Source organism: Sitodiplosis mosellana, unplaced genomic scaffold, assembly GCF_009176505.1.
Source record: "Sitodiplosis mosellana isolate CC-2019 unplaced genomic scaffold, AAFC_SMos_1.0 Smas_scaffold_6226, whole genome shotgun sequence".
Taxonomy (NCBI): Eukaryota; Metazoa; Arthropoda; class Insecta; order Diptera; family Cecidomyiidae; genus Sitodiplosis; species Sitodiplosis mosellana.
This window is the reverse complement of record NW_022601467.1, coordinates 3,933,855-3,950,128: the sequence shown is the minus strand read 5'-3', so window position 1 is coordinate 3,950,128 and position 16,274 is coordinate 3,933,855. Positions and strand designations below refer to the sequence as shown.

The window sequence follows — 16,274 nt, the reverse complement described above, 5'->3', positions numbered from 1 at the left end:
TATGATTTCGTTTGCGCGTAGCGCGTAAGCAATTCACTTGCGATATATAGTAAATAGGGATTCACGTTATATCGCAAGTGAATTGCTTACGCGCTACGCGCAAACGAAATCATACCTCGGCCAACTTCGATGTATCGAATATAGGTTTTCACGTTAAATATCGAGTGCACTGCATATATGATGCTTCAGCAACTCACGAATCGCCAAAGCAAGTGAAATGCTAAATCCACGAGTGTGCCGACAAGTCCGCTGCTTCATTGAGTTTCATTGCGTCTTCAAACGCTGTTTTGCATTTCGAATCTGCAGATGTGTAGTGATTTTGATCGGTATATTCGAATAGTATTACGATTCACTCACCTTGAAGCCAGCGATGACGCTGACGGCACACCGGTACTGGACGCTGATATTGAAGCCATTTTATTCTTGAGATCGGGGAAGGTTTCGATAACCAGATCTCTGAATTCCAACAATGCGCCCACTTCATTCTGTAGTTCCTGTATGGAAAATAGTCCAAATAACAAATCGCATTAACAATCACAACTCACAAGATCGAGATGACATTTCATTCAATGGTGATGACGATTTGAGACAAAATTGGAACAAATGCGTGTGCAATGTTTCTTTTTCAGTAGATTACTTTTCTGTGTTTTATCCGAAATCGTAGCGTATGCATGTTACGTAAGACCATTCTGGCTACTTCCCAAACGACAATCAAAAACAATAATTTTATCGCGAAAACAAATTCATAACACGAATTCACTTCAGTCATTGGAAATGAGCAATGTGCGCGTGAATTTTCAAAACAAAACACAAACACTGCAATTTACAATATTAATCTCTCTGTCTCTCTTCTTCTCCATCCGTCTCTATCTCTATGTTCTGCTTATTTCCGAAGGCACGTTTCATTCAAAATAGCACATCCCATTTCGAAAAGATGAATTCAATTCTGAGAATGAAAATGTTTTATTTTGAATGAATAAATAATTGGTTGTTTTACCACGGCAAATCTGTGTTTTGTGTGAAAAGCCCGAACCAAACTGATTCACTCGCACCAACGAAGAAATCAAAAGCTCAACCACAAAACACACACAGTGTCTGTGTGTGTGTGTGTGAGCAAACAAATCAGACCGTTGCAATGAAGTGCAGTAATAACTAAATCGGACGATTTTGCCAAGTTTCTGATTGAACAGCCATCGCGTAACAACAGCAATGATTCAGCTAATTGCCGTCTCGGTGCCCAAAGCATAATTCGTAACAAATTAATTGGTGAACGCGATAAATTAAATTGAAAGAGACGCGCAGTAGCAACGGCAACAACAATAAAACAATCTAGCGATATATAACAATGGATTCCATCGAAAAATTCAACAACTCAACACTCATGCAGTGCATGCCATTTTGGTTGCATTTTTTTACCACCAAACTATCGCAGCTGAAACAACAACAAAAAAATCTTTAGATCCAACAAATCCACTTGGATTGACTATGGCTGTCACTTTGTGATTAAACATTTGCTGCTTTTATGATCATTAGCCAAATTTTCCCTATGCTGAATATGAAATAAGCCGATGAAAGAAAGAAAATCTCGTCGATAAAATCTAATCAATTTGATAGAATCATTTTTGAATTCAGTTTTCTTTTTCAAGGGGAAACCATTTTTCTTTCGTAATCTTATTTTACATTAAAAAATACTCTTGCGATCTTCAATGTTCGTCAATGAACAGGCATTGAAATCCATTTCGAAATAGATCGAAACATCGTTGCATATTTTCAATCATATTCGATGAGGTTCAACCAAGGCATCTACACATTCCTGCAATGAACATGCAAATATATTTCTAAATTGAATGCATAATTTTCATAAATACAAATTCCAAAGCGATCAAATCTATTCCAATTTGCGAAATTAGCATTATTATCCACAAATAAAATGCCATTCCCCTTGTTTTGAAGGCGGCTTGTGTGTGTGGGATCTTTTGTCTTAAAGATTATGGCTGTCGTGTTATCTGACGTTGCCGATTAAATGAAATCACTGAATGTGGCGGCTTTGCCATACGCGATGACTATGCTATCTCTGTATGTGTGCCTTCTCTAGTCTATACGCATGAACCGTGTACATGCACAGTTATTTGCGCGATTTATTTTTACCTTGAAATCATATTAAATAGAAAGTCAGTTACTGGCAGTTACTCATGCATTACATTTTATTTATTTTTGTATTTCGATCCAATACACAAGCACATACATGTCGGTTTTGAGCTGTGATTTTATAAGGTTATCAATAAATGAAGTCTCTCACTCAATCACTCGCTCGCACACAATGTCAAAATGTTGTGTGTGCATAGCTTTGTTTCAATTAAATGAATTGATTATCAATTTATTCATGGTGTGAGAATCCAAGAAAGAAAAAAATTAAAATTAAACAGTACGAAATTGGCATAGTCGCACGCTAATGTCCCGAGTTCATTTTACACAATTTCTATAACAAAATGTCGAAATGAAAGCGAACGACCCCAGAAGACGGATGTAATTTTCGTTCAAATTTCATATTCGACAAGCCTGGAAGTTGTGTGTTGACAAGGACACACAACATACAACCGTTAACCCAATAAATGAAACGCGTCGTCGTTGTCGTCGTCGTCGTTTGTATTGTAAACATTGGTTTCGTGTTAAGCACCATCATATTCTGCTGAGCCATCGTCAGGGCAGCTACTCAAGCGCGAAACTTGCACGTATGCTTCAGGGCACAATGCGATTATTTTATTTTTAATACATAAAATGAAGTACCAACACACTACTGCACACATGTCTATTCTGTTCGTGTTTTCCTTTTCATCCACTGATGTTGAAGTGGTGGTCAGTGGCTCAGAAACGGCTTTGTGAATGAGTCGGATTTGTGTCAATAAATTGAAACAGAAGCTAAATCCTATTTCGCAACAATGCCAAAGTCGCAATGCACAAAATGTTTCGGCGGAGAGAGTGCGAGCAAGCGAGCGAGCGGGCGAAAATGAAAGAAGAAATATGGAAATTATGTGCATAGTCATAAACAATGCGATTACAATGGTCGATACACGAAGTTCATGAGGTAAAGTTCAAGATAATTTTGTTCCGTGCTGTTTACTTTGACCGACTGGCTTGAATCGTGTGTATTCAACACTAAATACAATGCAACAACATATCATTTGTCATGTTGCTGCACATTAACGCCAACCGTATAATTACTGTACTATGCTAAACGATCATCAATATTCAGAAAGTTTATTTCTTGTTTCGAGTAACAGAGCCAGAGTGAGAGATGGGTATACAGTGAAAGAGAAGAAGTTTGTATTGTTTAACGAAAAGAACCTTCAAAGCAGTTCGAATTGTTTGAAGCGTAGAAAACAGAAAAAAAAACTTTTAATCATAGTTTCAGCGCACATCATTAAACAAATTACAACAATACCAAAAGAGCCATTAATTACCTGTAGAGATTTTGTTTGATCGTTCACGTGATAATGATATGCTCCCGATGATGTTCTCAATGGCATACACTCCATACCGCGTCTTGAAGCAAAAGTGCACAATTCACCCTGTAATTGAAAGCAAATAAATCGTATTAAAAACAAAATCAGCAGCTACTACTGCACAAACGAATGAAATCAGAGAGAGAGATAGAGAGAGGGAGAGTGATGAAAAAGACCTATCCATAATTATTATTGTCGTCATTTGTAATGTGCTTAATTTTTTTTATGTAATTGTCTGTAGTTGTTGTTGCCACAGTAGTTGTTCATTTATTATTTCTAGCGGTGAATAGATTTGTTGAAATCTTTTGTTCGGTCTAACACCTCATTGAATGAGTCTTACTAATTTGTTGTTATTAAATTTTTCGATTCGTATTCGATTGTCAAGAGCCATTTTTAATTTAATTCACATCTATTCGATAATGTGATTGCGATGCGGTTGATAAAGTCTTACGCACACGCGCTCATTCAAAATCTAAATGAGCAACGATTTTGTTTACAGTTAAGAGTCATCGTGCTATTCTTTTTCGTGTGCATGGAAGCCCCATCAGCGAAACAAAAAATGAGCAAATTTTTCATTGCATAATATAAGTAAGCCTCTCTTCTCAATGAAACGAAAATTACGTTGTATGTATGTGATTTGGTGCTTTTTTTCGTTGCCGTTGCTGTTGTTGGATTTTGAGTGTGAGTGTGTGTCTATGTGTGCTTTATTTTTCTTTTTGCACGTTGCCTTCAGTACGTTGCAATGTTTTTTTTCGGTGCTTACGTGTACGGCACGGTTGCCCGATCATAAAACGGCGTTTAGCATGCATGGTAAAATGAAATGTTATTGTGCGCCTTTTTATGTTCATTCAAAACCACTTAAAAAGTGCACACAAGGTAACGCTAACGAATTCCAGTAGGCTGTTTAAACAAACATATTTAACGCGCACCAAACCATAATTTTAATTAACGTTTCAAGCGAAACAGTAAATGCTTCTTTTTTTCGATGCAAGTGATGAAATCACACACAAAAAAACATTGATAATGCAAGATGCCAATGGATCCGTACAAAAGTTTATTCACATTGAATCAAGCCATAACAACGAAAAAAAGACTGCATCATAACATGGATGTTGAGTGTATTGCAACCCCGAAACGATCGATACCAATGATCGCGCTCACAAATGCGCGCAAAATGAATCATTTCACTTCAGTTTTATCTATTATCAATTATCTCCATTATAAATTGACTAGACAAATTGGATGGAAACAAAAACAGGCCGTTCTACTTGAAATCCAGTCAAACTGGAGAGTCTGGTAAACGTTGTGTGTCTGTATGTACGAGCTGTTGTTGTTGCTGCTGTTCGAAATTGGATTTTGCATATTGAAACCAATGCTCAACTGTGTTCAGCTTCGATAAAACATGATTATGGTGTTTGCGTTGCGTCGCATTTGGCAAAAGATACGATATATTCCAATAACTGCATATTCGATTCAGTTCACGTAATGTGGATCATCAATTCGTAAAATGCACGCAACAAACTCAACACACAATAGCGCATTATTGGAAACTGGTTGTCCCGTTCTCTCAGCCGACACAGTACACACGGCACAGCAAATACCACGCAAGAAGAATGTAAGCCACTCGATTCTCTTACATGGAGGATGGAAAATTGAGCTGAGATCGAGCTTCTGGAACAAATTGGATTTTGCGATCAATGTGTGATAGAATTTAGCGAACGGTTAGCATCACAAATCTCTGATTGTTTAAGTCACTTACAATTTGAAAAGCTTCCTAGTCAGTTGGAAACACAGAGACCATATACATGAATTGGCTATTTTGCACCGTTTTTTTGTTGTTGTTTCTTCTTCGATTATTCAGCGAAGGACAAACAAGGAGATATCCAAAGTGTTTTTCACCATTTTTAAACGAAATTCTTTTTTGCTGTCAATCGTCATTCTCATTTCATTCAATGCATTGAAATTCTCGAACAATTTGATCGCACACCGTTTTGGCATGAATCTCACACAGAAGAACAAAAAAAAATCTCAAACATATTTCAAATCTGTGCTACATTTTTTTTTGTCAACACATTCATATGCCAAAGCGACTGGAATCTTGCAATAGACTCATTCCAACAACCATTAATCGGTATGGCTTCATAATAATCAAACGATACGTGTATATGCTTTTGAGAGATTGTCGACTTTTTTTTTCTTTATTCGCCTAATTAAGTGTTCTTGAAATGAACAACTCATAACAGCAAGAGATAAAAAACGAAGACAAAAGGCAATTTCATGAAGATCAGAAAGACGAGAGAGAAGAAAAAAAACTCGTGAGCGTGCATGATGGCGCAAATTTAGTGCGGCTTTTTTCGGTATCGTTTTCAGTTTTTTCTTAATTCAGATTCTTTGAATTCATATTTCCAGCTACTCACATACCGAAGCAACAACGGCAGAAAGAAAAACACGCTGATTCTTAAAATGTTGCGGATTAAAATGTTGTAAGGGCAATCTATCCATAACGTTTTATTAGTTAAGATTCTCAAGCAGATGAAACTGATGTAAGTGAAAGAAACATGAATTTAATCATGCAAAAGTATTTAAATTCAAGTGATCTTTTGTCTTTCTCTCTCTCTCTCGTTGGATCGGAATTGTTTGAATGTGAAACAATAGACTTATTTCATCAATAAGCCAACTCACGATTTGAATGCAAGTTCTTTTTTTTGTTCCTTCGAAATTTAAGATTAATTAAATCGTGGCCAAGAATTTCAATGATTTCATGATGATTTTTTTTTCTTTCTCACTCCGTGTTTGTGTGTGCAGACGATGGAGAAAGAGTTGAAAATGCACCCAAGCAGCCACGATCGCAATCGCAATCCTAATTATCGTTCATTTTCATCGGTGAAATGTGTCGAAATCGCTATGATCTGAAACTGTCTCTTTTTTTCCACTAACACGAGTGTGAGTCGTTGTCTGCTGCTGTTTTTTTTTCACGTCGAGGGAAAATGGCACTAATGAAATTTAAACAAGAGCAATTAATTGAGATTCAGCCAGTTGATTTCAATGTGAAAAATGGTTTTGCGTGCCATCGGCGGGGAGAGTGAGTAATTTGCAGCCAAATTGAATTCACATTTCAAGATACAAAACTATACTAAATTCAAATGTTGTGCTGACTCCATTTTCATTTCGATTTTTATTTTGTTGTGTGTGTGTGTTTTTTTTCGGATGGGGAAGCTAAAGAGAAAATTATAGGAACGGAACTATAAGCAGCGACACAACAAAAATGCAAAAAAAAAAAACAAAACAGACACATAGCACAAGGTTTTTGAGCCAACGTATGAATTGGTGGTGCTATGTGTGTATGTTTTTTTGTCTTCTGTTTCTCGCTTGTCAAAAATGATAATGCAGCATTGTTAAGTACACATAAACCTAATTAGCGCTTTTCAAACAAAATAGAAATGCATTTAATTGAGTACGCTGTGTCATGCCGCATCACATCGACTTTCGTTTCTTAAATGTAATGGCTTAGATTTGTTCCTGCTTTGTTCATGTCGACAGAGAGTTTTCGTATGGCTTCAAAACAATATATGTACGTACATGTAGATGCCTATATTCATGGCACATTGAGGCAGCTTTCTGTCGGCTAAACACCATCATTCTCGACTTGAATGACGCATTGATATATATTTAAAATCGATTTTTCCTCTTGTAATGTCTGTGTTGAGCGCCCTTACGAAATATCTATTTCGCCAAAAACCATTTCATCTTTTGGTGGTTTTTATTATTATTTTTTTTTTCTTTTTGGTTTGAAAAGTGATTTCAATACTCTCAACAACAACAAAAAAATGGTAGCTGCCGCCACAGCACACATTACTTACTTACGTAATAATAATAATATATATAATTTTATTTTCGGTTGAAAAATCGTTCGCCAAAACCCAGAGAGAAAATTAGTTTGTCGCCTCGAGAAAATATGTGCTTTTAATATGGAAATTGTGTGCCGATCGACATTGCGATGATCAAACAAATGGAAATTCGAGATGAAGTTAGATCAACATTGAAGCACACACATATTGCTTTTGGGGGCTTAGGCATAATATATTAGCGATTTTTTTTATGGCCAGAAGCAATCGATCGTCTCATGCATCTGGAGTGTTGCAAAAACTCGAGAGAAGAAGAAAAAAAAAACACACCAAACGATTGTTTGCATGCGATGCGAGCACTCATGCACACCGCCACGATATCTGCATACAGTAGCTGACGTGTGTGAATGCATTCTATTATATATATTGTATTTGCTAATCTGTCGCATTGAATCGTCTGGATACGGATAAATGCAATCTAATAAATATATGAGGCAAATACTAGTGCCCGCCAGCGATTCTATGGCGGTTGGAATTGACTTTTATCGCTACTGCTGCTGTTGCTGCTGCTGCTGTTGCAGTAAATGAGAATTATAAACTAGCAACGAAAAACAGAATAATAATCACAATAATTCGATTTTTCGCGTAATTTGGTGCGGTGCGGTTTGTAATGTGGCGTTCTTTATTTTCCCTATGGTTTTTCTGTCTTAATTTATTTTGAAAGTACCCGACAACACAGCACAACACGATTGCAATGATTAAAATGAATTATAAATTAAAACTAATTCAACAAAACAAATGAAAAATTACATAGCCAGAGCCACCGCTTGCGCACAGAGATCAAGCACTGCCATGGTTTTTGTTTTTTTATTTTGTTGCGCGCGTTTTTTTTTTCTTCTTTTTCTTTAAATTCAGTTATTGAGCGAAAAATATCAAATTGAATCACAACTCTCAACTTTCTATCCGTTTGAATTGAAGTTATACGAAAAGCACACTTTTTAATGGCTCATTTCCATTAGTCGAAGCGAAGCGAAGCGAATGTGCATCTCAGATATATGTATAAAATACACACCAATCACCAGAGATCAAATCAACAGAGAGATGAAAAACCTATCTAATCACCTGGGAATTATGCATAATTTTCGATTCACTCTTTCCAGATATTATATCAAACACATATAAGTCCAATCGAAAATTGTGTATCAAACTAGCAACAATTGCTTCTGATTTATGCAAACGCGAGACCGAACCACAAAACATGATCCTTCCAAATGTTACGGTGGTTTTTTTTTCGGTTTCGGTTTTTTTGATCGCACATCGAATCCAAATTGACTTCATAAATCAATACAGAATAATATCCGAATAAAAAAAAACAAGTCTCAATGAAATAAATGAAGCAAAATTGTTGGACGAGAAATTTATTGCATCGCGCACAGCACTGCACTTCCTCTACTTTCACAATCGAAAAAAAACAACAACAACAAATGCTGTATGCGTTTTTTGATGCTTTTATGACATGATTTTCCAGCCGCATGTACTGAATTTGATTGTCAAGTTTTAATAGCAGTTATTAGGAATTTGATCGGTGTAGGTAATCATTGAAATCATAATAAAAGAAAAACACCACATCTCTCTCACACTGCACCTCAGTCACTAAAGTCGCTAAACATTGGCCGAGCATTCAATTTCAACAGTCATCATGGTTTGAAATTTACATTTTGAATGGTTTCGTTTCTTCTCGCTTGTTCCAATACCGCAAAAATGATTTGGCCACTTTGAGAAAGGAAATAATTTAGATGTGTTTATGTGTTTCATGTGAAGTCATGTATGAAAGTAGGAAAACGACGATTTTTACGACGATGAATCATATGTTTCATGGGTCAAACATGAGTTCATTTCGAAGGATGCTGAGTTGATTCATCGTTTTTGATTAGAAACGGCAAACACAAAAAAAACACACACACACACACACACACATGATCAAATTAACAAAGTCGTTTTACAACCGGCGCCACGTTATAATTGAGAAGTCATTGGGCGATTACGGAGCGAAATAGGAAAAAGATGCCTTTTTTTCTTTCCATTATTCGTTTAGTTCCCTGAAATGTGCGAAATTCATTTATTATTTATAATAAAGTATGTTGTTAGTTGTTTTGGCATTATTTGAATGAATAAAAAACGGCCATATATCTTGATCGCGTCTGTTTTATGTTGAAAGAGAAAAGAAAAAAAAAACAACGAACGCTTGATTGAAGCAGTTGATTGCATATAATAACTTCTGGACTTATCGCTACAAGCCCAGATAAGTTGATGAAACACCACCAACAGCAACAACAACCAACTCCTATGATTGCCAACTTTAAATAATAAAGGTATCAATTAAATAATCCGAAAAACATGTTTTTATTCAACATATACAAAACAGTACAGAACAAAACTCTTATTTCGTTGCAATCTACACACCAACCGATGTACGTGTGTTTAACGGCACAACCGATCGTCTAATAACTTCTCTTTTTTTTCTCTTCGTAAAAATTATGAAGAAACACACGTTCATTTTTCACTATCTCATCACCGCGGCTTTCAGATCTCCGACCGAATAGAATGGCTTAGCGAAACATCAAGCATATTTCTCTCGCTCTCTCTCTCCTTAACTTTTTCAAATTTTTTCTGTTGTTATTTGACGGTGGTTGGAAAACAATGATGATGTTTTATTAAACATTCATCAAAAAGTAAGAATCAACACCCAGCACACACATGTTTGTATATATATTTTTTTTCTTTCGTTCGAATTATGTAAGAAATTGTGGGAATTTCATCATTTGTTGTGTTTGTTGTGACTGCAGTTAGTAGGCACCGAAAACGCAATTTCCAAATTCAATTGTGGCATTATTTGTGAACAATCATCATCAATGGTTGACAACAGTGTCGACGAATTGACCCATGCACAGTGTAGTATATGGATTTCTATGTTTACATCGATTCTATGTGTCAACACTGTTTGTGATTTTGTTTTTGGTTTCTGTAGTAAATGAGTCGAGGAAAAAGGAGAGCAAAAGTTGCATTTTCATTTGAAATAATGGTAAACTGTAGCGCTTACACTTTTCCACCTGAAACTTGATTTCATCTGATTTCTTCGACGGTAACATTACTTTTAATACGCAGTTATTTAATGGATCACACAAAAAAAAATATGAACGCAAAGCAAAGAAAAAAAAGAGAAATAAAACAGTATATGTAGCTCCAGTATTGGGGAAGCAATCAAATAAAACCATTTTTTTGCTTAATTTTTCTTTGCATTTGCGCTTTGGTGTGTTTGCTTTGTGATTTTTTCTGTGATTTTTTTTCGGCATGTACGGGAAAAGAAAGGCGGACATACAAGTCTATACACAACGCAATTTACATTTACACGGCTGTGGGTCTATTTGTTTATTTTTTTTTTTCATAATTTTATGTGTGCGTTTATTTTTTGTCGTCGTCTCTCGGTTTGTAAAATTGAACATTTACCAGACGTAGAATGCAAGACACATTGTTTTGATATTGTCTTTTGTCACGGTGAAATCATTGCTCAATGAAAGCCATTACGTGTTTTTGGCTTTGAGAAGGTTCAATTATCTTTGTGCGCAGACGCAATGGCTTCCAAAATTATGAGCACTATTGATTGTTATTGTCGTCGACATTGTGGACGTCGACATCGTCGTCGCTGTCTAAATATGATTTTCGCTTTTGGATAAACTTTTGACGCACCACATGAGACAAAAACAATGTACTGAAATATGGAAAAACTTTTGTTTAATAATATTTTAAATCGAAGAAAAGAATTGCAGAAAAAAAAAACACACAAAAATCAAAACTACATGTGAACAGTTAATGGCGTGTTGGCTGGAAAACATGTAAACAAACATGTATGCGGCGAGAGAGAGTGAGTGAATGAAGATTGGTTGGAAAAACACTATTGAGATTGACCGAAGAGACGCGGCGGCTAGGTGGGCAAACACGGAAAAAAGATCTAAATGGAAATAATTGTAGCGTTTATGCATTGTCTGTGGCCATTTATTATGATTTGTTTGCCGTTTACATCGATGATTGGGTGGAAAACACTTTTAGTTTTTCGGTTTCTCTCTGCCAAATGAATCGCACGAATCCAAATTGCAGCACACACAACCCAGGCGCGCTTATGGTAAATAAACGGCAAGTCGAAGAGTTCGAATCGGCGTGATTTTTTTCTTTGTTGCTGAATATTGCCGATTCCAATATCGTTTAAACAAACGGCATCTCTGATATGTGCGCATAGCAGCGAAAAAAAAAGGTTCACGTAGCTCATTTGAAAAGTGTACGAATTAAAAACCGACTAGAAATACTTATGCGCGCGCTGTTTGAATATGTTGCAATAAACAATGAACAAGGAACCGTAATTACATTGAATGAACGAAAACACCGCGCCGAAGTGCTCTCCGATTACGATAAAGAGAGTGAGAAAAATAAGAGAAAAAAATGAACAAAACGGCGAGTCGTTTCAATGAGTTTTATTATAAATAAAAATAAATTTTTGTTGCGCATTTTGTAGTGCAAATACGGAGTTAGTGAGAGCGAGAGAGAGAGAGAAAGAGATAGGTTCAAGCAATGACAAGCCGAATAAGTGTCTCATTCGGTTTGGTCTTATTTTCAGCTCAGACAATTAGAACTGGCGATTCAGTGACCGTGAAGTAAAAATATGCACACTGTATAATAATTTAGCTGCTGATCAAATTGCGCATTATTGTGCCGTTTACAAGTCTCTCTCTCGGTACTAATGCGACTGAGTATATATACATTATATCAATTTTTTCATGGCTCTGGACCGGAGCTTCGTTCTTAACAACCGATTTGACCGAGAACGAAACGCGAACGAAATGGAATAGCAGCAGAAAAAAAAGGCCAAGCAGCTCGACTTTTGTGACACTCCATGGGATTGCCCGGTTCAGGTAGCACAAATTATTATAAAAATAGATAGAGTGCCTGTTATTTTTGCGCTTGAAATTGGTTAAATTACAGTCAGTGTGTGTATGTATGTGTGCGCATGCAAAATTTTAATACGATTGACATTTTCTCAAATGAAAATTACATCGAAAAAGCCGTAAAAACAAACAAAATGACACAGTGACCTTGATGTATCTCTTTAAATCTGCTGCTGCCTTAACGAAAACCAAAATAATACCAACAGAAAATAATCGCCAGCAAAACAAGAGAGCGAGATAGTGAGACGGAGGACAACGAGTTAATGAGTAAACATGCTCAAGAATTTGTTTTTCAAATTATGTTCCAAGTTGTTTGTATTTGAAAAATGACCATTCTAAATTGTGCACAATCTTATATATATGCTATATCGCAAATGAATCATTCAAACAACTCCGGGGAGACAAAAGCGACGGGCCCATTTCAATTTGCTATTTCGACTACACTGTCTCAAATAAGGGACCGAGAGGAATTGATCAAAATCAAGACGAGAAAAAAATAAGCCGTGTGTATCTTGTCTCCGTGATCACACAAGTTTGAAGCTCTTTTAATTAAATTAAAATTACTGCCATATCGTCAGTAAATGTAGCCCGTATATGGAACAAAATATGGGCTTAAATTTGCGATTTTCGACTGTATACCACAGGCACACACAAACACACTAGAACACCATATATGTCGCAATGGCAATTGAATTTTTCGTTCACAGAAACTGAATGCGCGCGCGCTTCAAAATACGCGAGCACTAGAATATCCATGCCATATATTGATCGTGATCCACAATCAATTGTGTTCCGCACTATGTTACCGACCCATTATCCATTCGAATTTAATTGATCATTCAAAATGAATTGTTTAATAAACATATCAATTTAGTTAAATTGTCTCATATATAAACAGTTAGAAAAACATACTGGAGGCTATTGTGGATTTTCTGTCGAAAAACAGCCCGACAATGATATCTGAAAAGTGCTTATTAGACGGCCAATTTGCAAACGTAACATTCGCTCAATAAACAATTCTTCACTTTTTGTTGAGTGTTTGTGTCGTGCTTTTTTCCTGCATTGGCACAAAAAAAAAACATTGGACGGGACATATCCGTATTATCGTCGTTTGTTGTTTGTAGTGCGCCAACACTTTGCCATTACATAATGCCATTGTACTTTTTTTTCCACTCGTGTGTGTGTGTGTGTGTGTGTGTGTATATGTTTACAGCGAAAATTTGCCAGAGACAAACGTAAAAAGAAACACATGTCCAATGCAATGGTTCACCGTTGATAGTTTTCCATTTCAAATCGAATGCCCGTAAATTTGTTACGCTGATTAACCGAAAGTCATAAATATCATTACGGCGACACAAAATTACCCAGTGAATGTAAATTAATTAATTGTTCGAACAGCTTCGATTCACTTATGGGTTCACACACAACAATATACTGGCGGGGCGGTGCTCACCGCACTGCCAAATACCATTTAGAAGTGGCAAATTAAATTGCATCTAGTTTTGCCATTCACATGGCAAAAGTCGAAATACATTGGGTAGCCCAGACAAAAGTCGTGGGCCATTAAAAAAAGTGTCAACTTTTCTTTTTTTCTCACATTTGCAAAGAAACAAAAAAATAGCCGAAGAAAAAACGTAAACACAAAAAAAAAAATCGCAAACGGGCGATATTTTTTCCACTTAAGTCGTTTCGGCTAAACTTTTATGGCTCTTGTTAAACATATGAAGAAAGTGAAATTTCTTTGTTTTGACTTTAAATGCCGACATTTTCTCTAAAATAATAATAATTTTTTACTCTACGTACTTGTTTTCTTTGTGCCAAGACCAAGGCAACGCAAAGAAAATCGAATATCGTAAAACATTGAAAATTTTGAAGCTGAATGGAAGTCGTTAAAAAAACAACACAACTAACGGTGAAACTGTTTTTCTTTTTCAAAACTTTTCTCCAATGAAATTCGCTTTTTTTTCTGTTGTTTTGACTTGATTTTCACACTTACTGAACGGGCAGGAAATGGATTATGGTTTCTCTTTGTCTTGATACGTACCTGAACCTGCAATAAAATAGAACAAGAAAAAAAATGGTTGTAAGCAATGATTTCTAGTTTATAGAGTCAATCGTATAAATTGAAAATAGTGCATGAAAAATGATGATAATAAAAAAAAACACTCATACGGAAAACTAATTCAGTTTCGTGGTTCAATTGAAAGAGCGCGTCAGCGTGTTTGTTTGGTTAAAGGTAAATGTTAGTGAATCGTCCACCTTGGAAACGATGGACGCATAATGTCTTCAAACGTCAGACATGAAAATGAATGAGTTTGTCGGATTCTGGATGAGGAAACACACGGGCTCAGCACCACCAACAAAAATAACAACAAAAAACCAAAGAAAAAAAACGATCGAAAAGCGTTTTTAAAGAGCATTTGATCGATTAGCGTTTCTCATTTCCATTTGGTTTTCATCGTGTATGACCTTCATTCCGATCTGATTTGAAACAACCGCCAAACACCATATATCTCTATTCGTATTTCAAATTACGTTCAACTCGTTTGCACTATTGTTTCTTTTTCCTTCTTCATTATTATTGTTGCGTATGCGAAACGTGTTTCGAAATACCGGAAAATATCAGAGCGACGAGCGAAGAAATAAAATACATCACACACAATGAATCACATGTAGTTACAGTTTTAGCGCATTTGTCGGTTTCGGTTTCTATCTTCTTTTGTCGTTGTTGTTGTATTTGGTTGGTTTTGTTTTTTTGGCAAAATGTCAGATTGAAACAAATGTTCTCGGCCTTTCAATTTGCTTCGTTTTTGTCTACCATAGTTTTTTTTTTTTTTGGTAAAATTGGTGTTAAATTTTATTTTCTCGGTCGACAATTGAACGCAGAATATAGAGCGAAACAGAAATCGAATTCTAGAAACAAAAACAACAAAAGAACGACAGCGCAACAAGCGGCCGAGTCGAGACACGAGGAGAAAAAGTGAAATCGTCCAAATTTGGGAAAAATTACAAAAAAGAAAATCTTTTTAAATATGGAATTAGAATAATTGGATTAGAAACTAACAAACTGTTTTGTACGTCATTCACTCGCTAAAAATATTAATAATTATATCATTCTTTTGCGATATTTTCACACTGATTGTGTTGCTAGCTGCGGCCGACCGCCAACACCACCACAATTGATGAGAATCGCATAAGTGAATTCGTGACTTTGGTAATTTGGCCGTCGTTATGTGTGCTTTTTCCATATTTTTCTTCTATGTTTGTTTCTTCTTCGACTTTTTTTCCTCTGTTTGAAACCAAACAAAAGCAAACTTGAGCGCCTTTGATCAAGACCAAAAGAAAATCTTCAGCGCTGTTTTAGGTTCTGTATGTGTGTGTGATCGATGGCCAAACCGATGATGGAAAATCACAGCAGAAAGGTGAAGAAAAAAAAAGAAGACAACAACAACACCATAAAGCCATACAAAAATTATTATTTAAGTGCACACAAAACGATTTCAACGTTGACCGTCCAAACAAAAGGGCAAATGATGTAAAGAAGAAAGAAATAAAAGCGAAGTACGGAAAATTGAAATGCTCGAGTGCTCAAACATGCATACAACAATCGTTTTCACACATTTCTTTCCATACACGAAATAAACCGAAGAGTGGAGAAAAAATCAACAACAACAACAACAAAAGTACCGAAGAGATGAAGAAAAAGAGATACATCGACTTTTATCGAGCTGCTCTCTATTCGGGCTTCAATTTTAGCATATTACATTTTTTTCCGCAAACCATTTCAATTATATGTATATACGTATAAATAAATGTATCTCAACGCCAAGTGTGTTGTGTATGCTTTTCCGTCAATGTTTTTATAGCGTATTTTGCATTAAGTCAGGTGTCACAAAGCATCGATAAAATAGCACAGATTCATTAGAAGT

The 16,274-nt window shown here is 36.0% G+C and overlaps 1 protein-coding gene across 13 annotated transcripts in view; it reads right to left on the bottom strand.

Annotated features, from left to right (window-relative positions):
* Nucleotides 1-16,274, bottom strand: part of LOC129578631 (uncharacterized) — a 53,522-nt gene that overhangs the window by 11,360 nt on the left and 25,888 nt on the right. For 9 of the 13 annotated variants that reach the window (XM_055467473.1, XM_055467475.1, XM_055467474.1 and 6 more), the window contains 3 exons: nucleotides 14,342-14,395; nucleotides 3,462-3,569; nucleotides 358-494 (listed from right to left, as the gene is read on the bottom strand). In XM_055467473.1, coding sequence (XP_055323448.1) covers nucleotides 358-494; nucleotides 3,462-3,569; nucleotides 14,342-14,395 — 299 coding nt within the window. Of the gene's footprint in view, nucleotides 1-357; nucleotides 495-3,461; nucleotides 3,570-14,148; nucleotides 14,249-14,341; nucleotides 14,396-16,274 lie in introns of those variants that run through there. The other 4 variants (XM_055467476.1, XM_055467478.1, XM_055467484.1 and 1 more) reach the window with 2 other exon arrangements.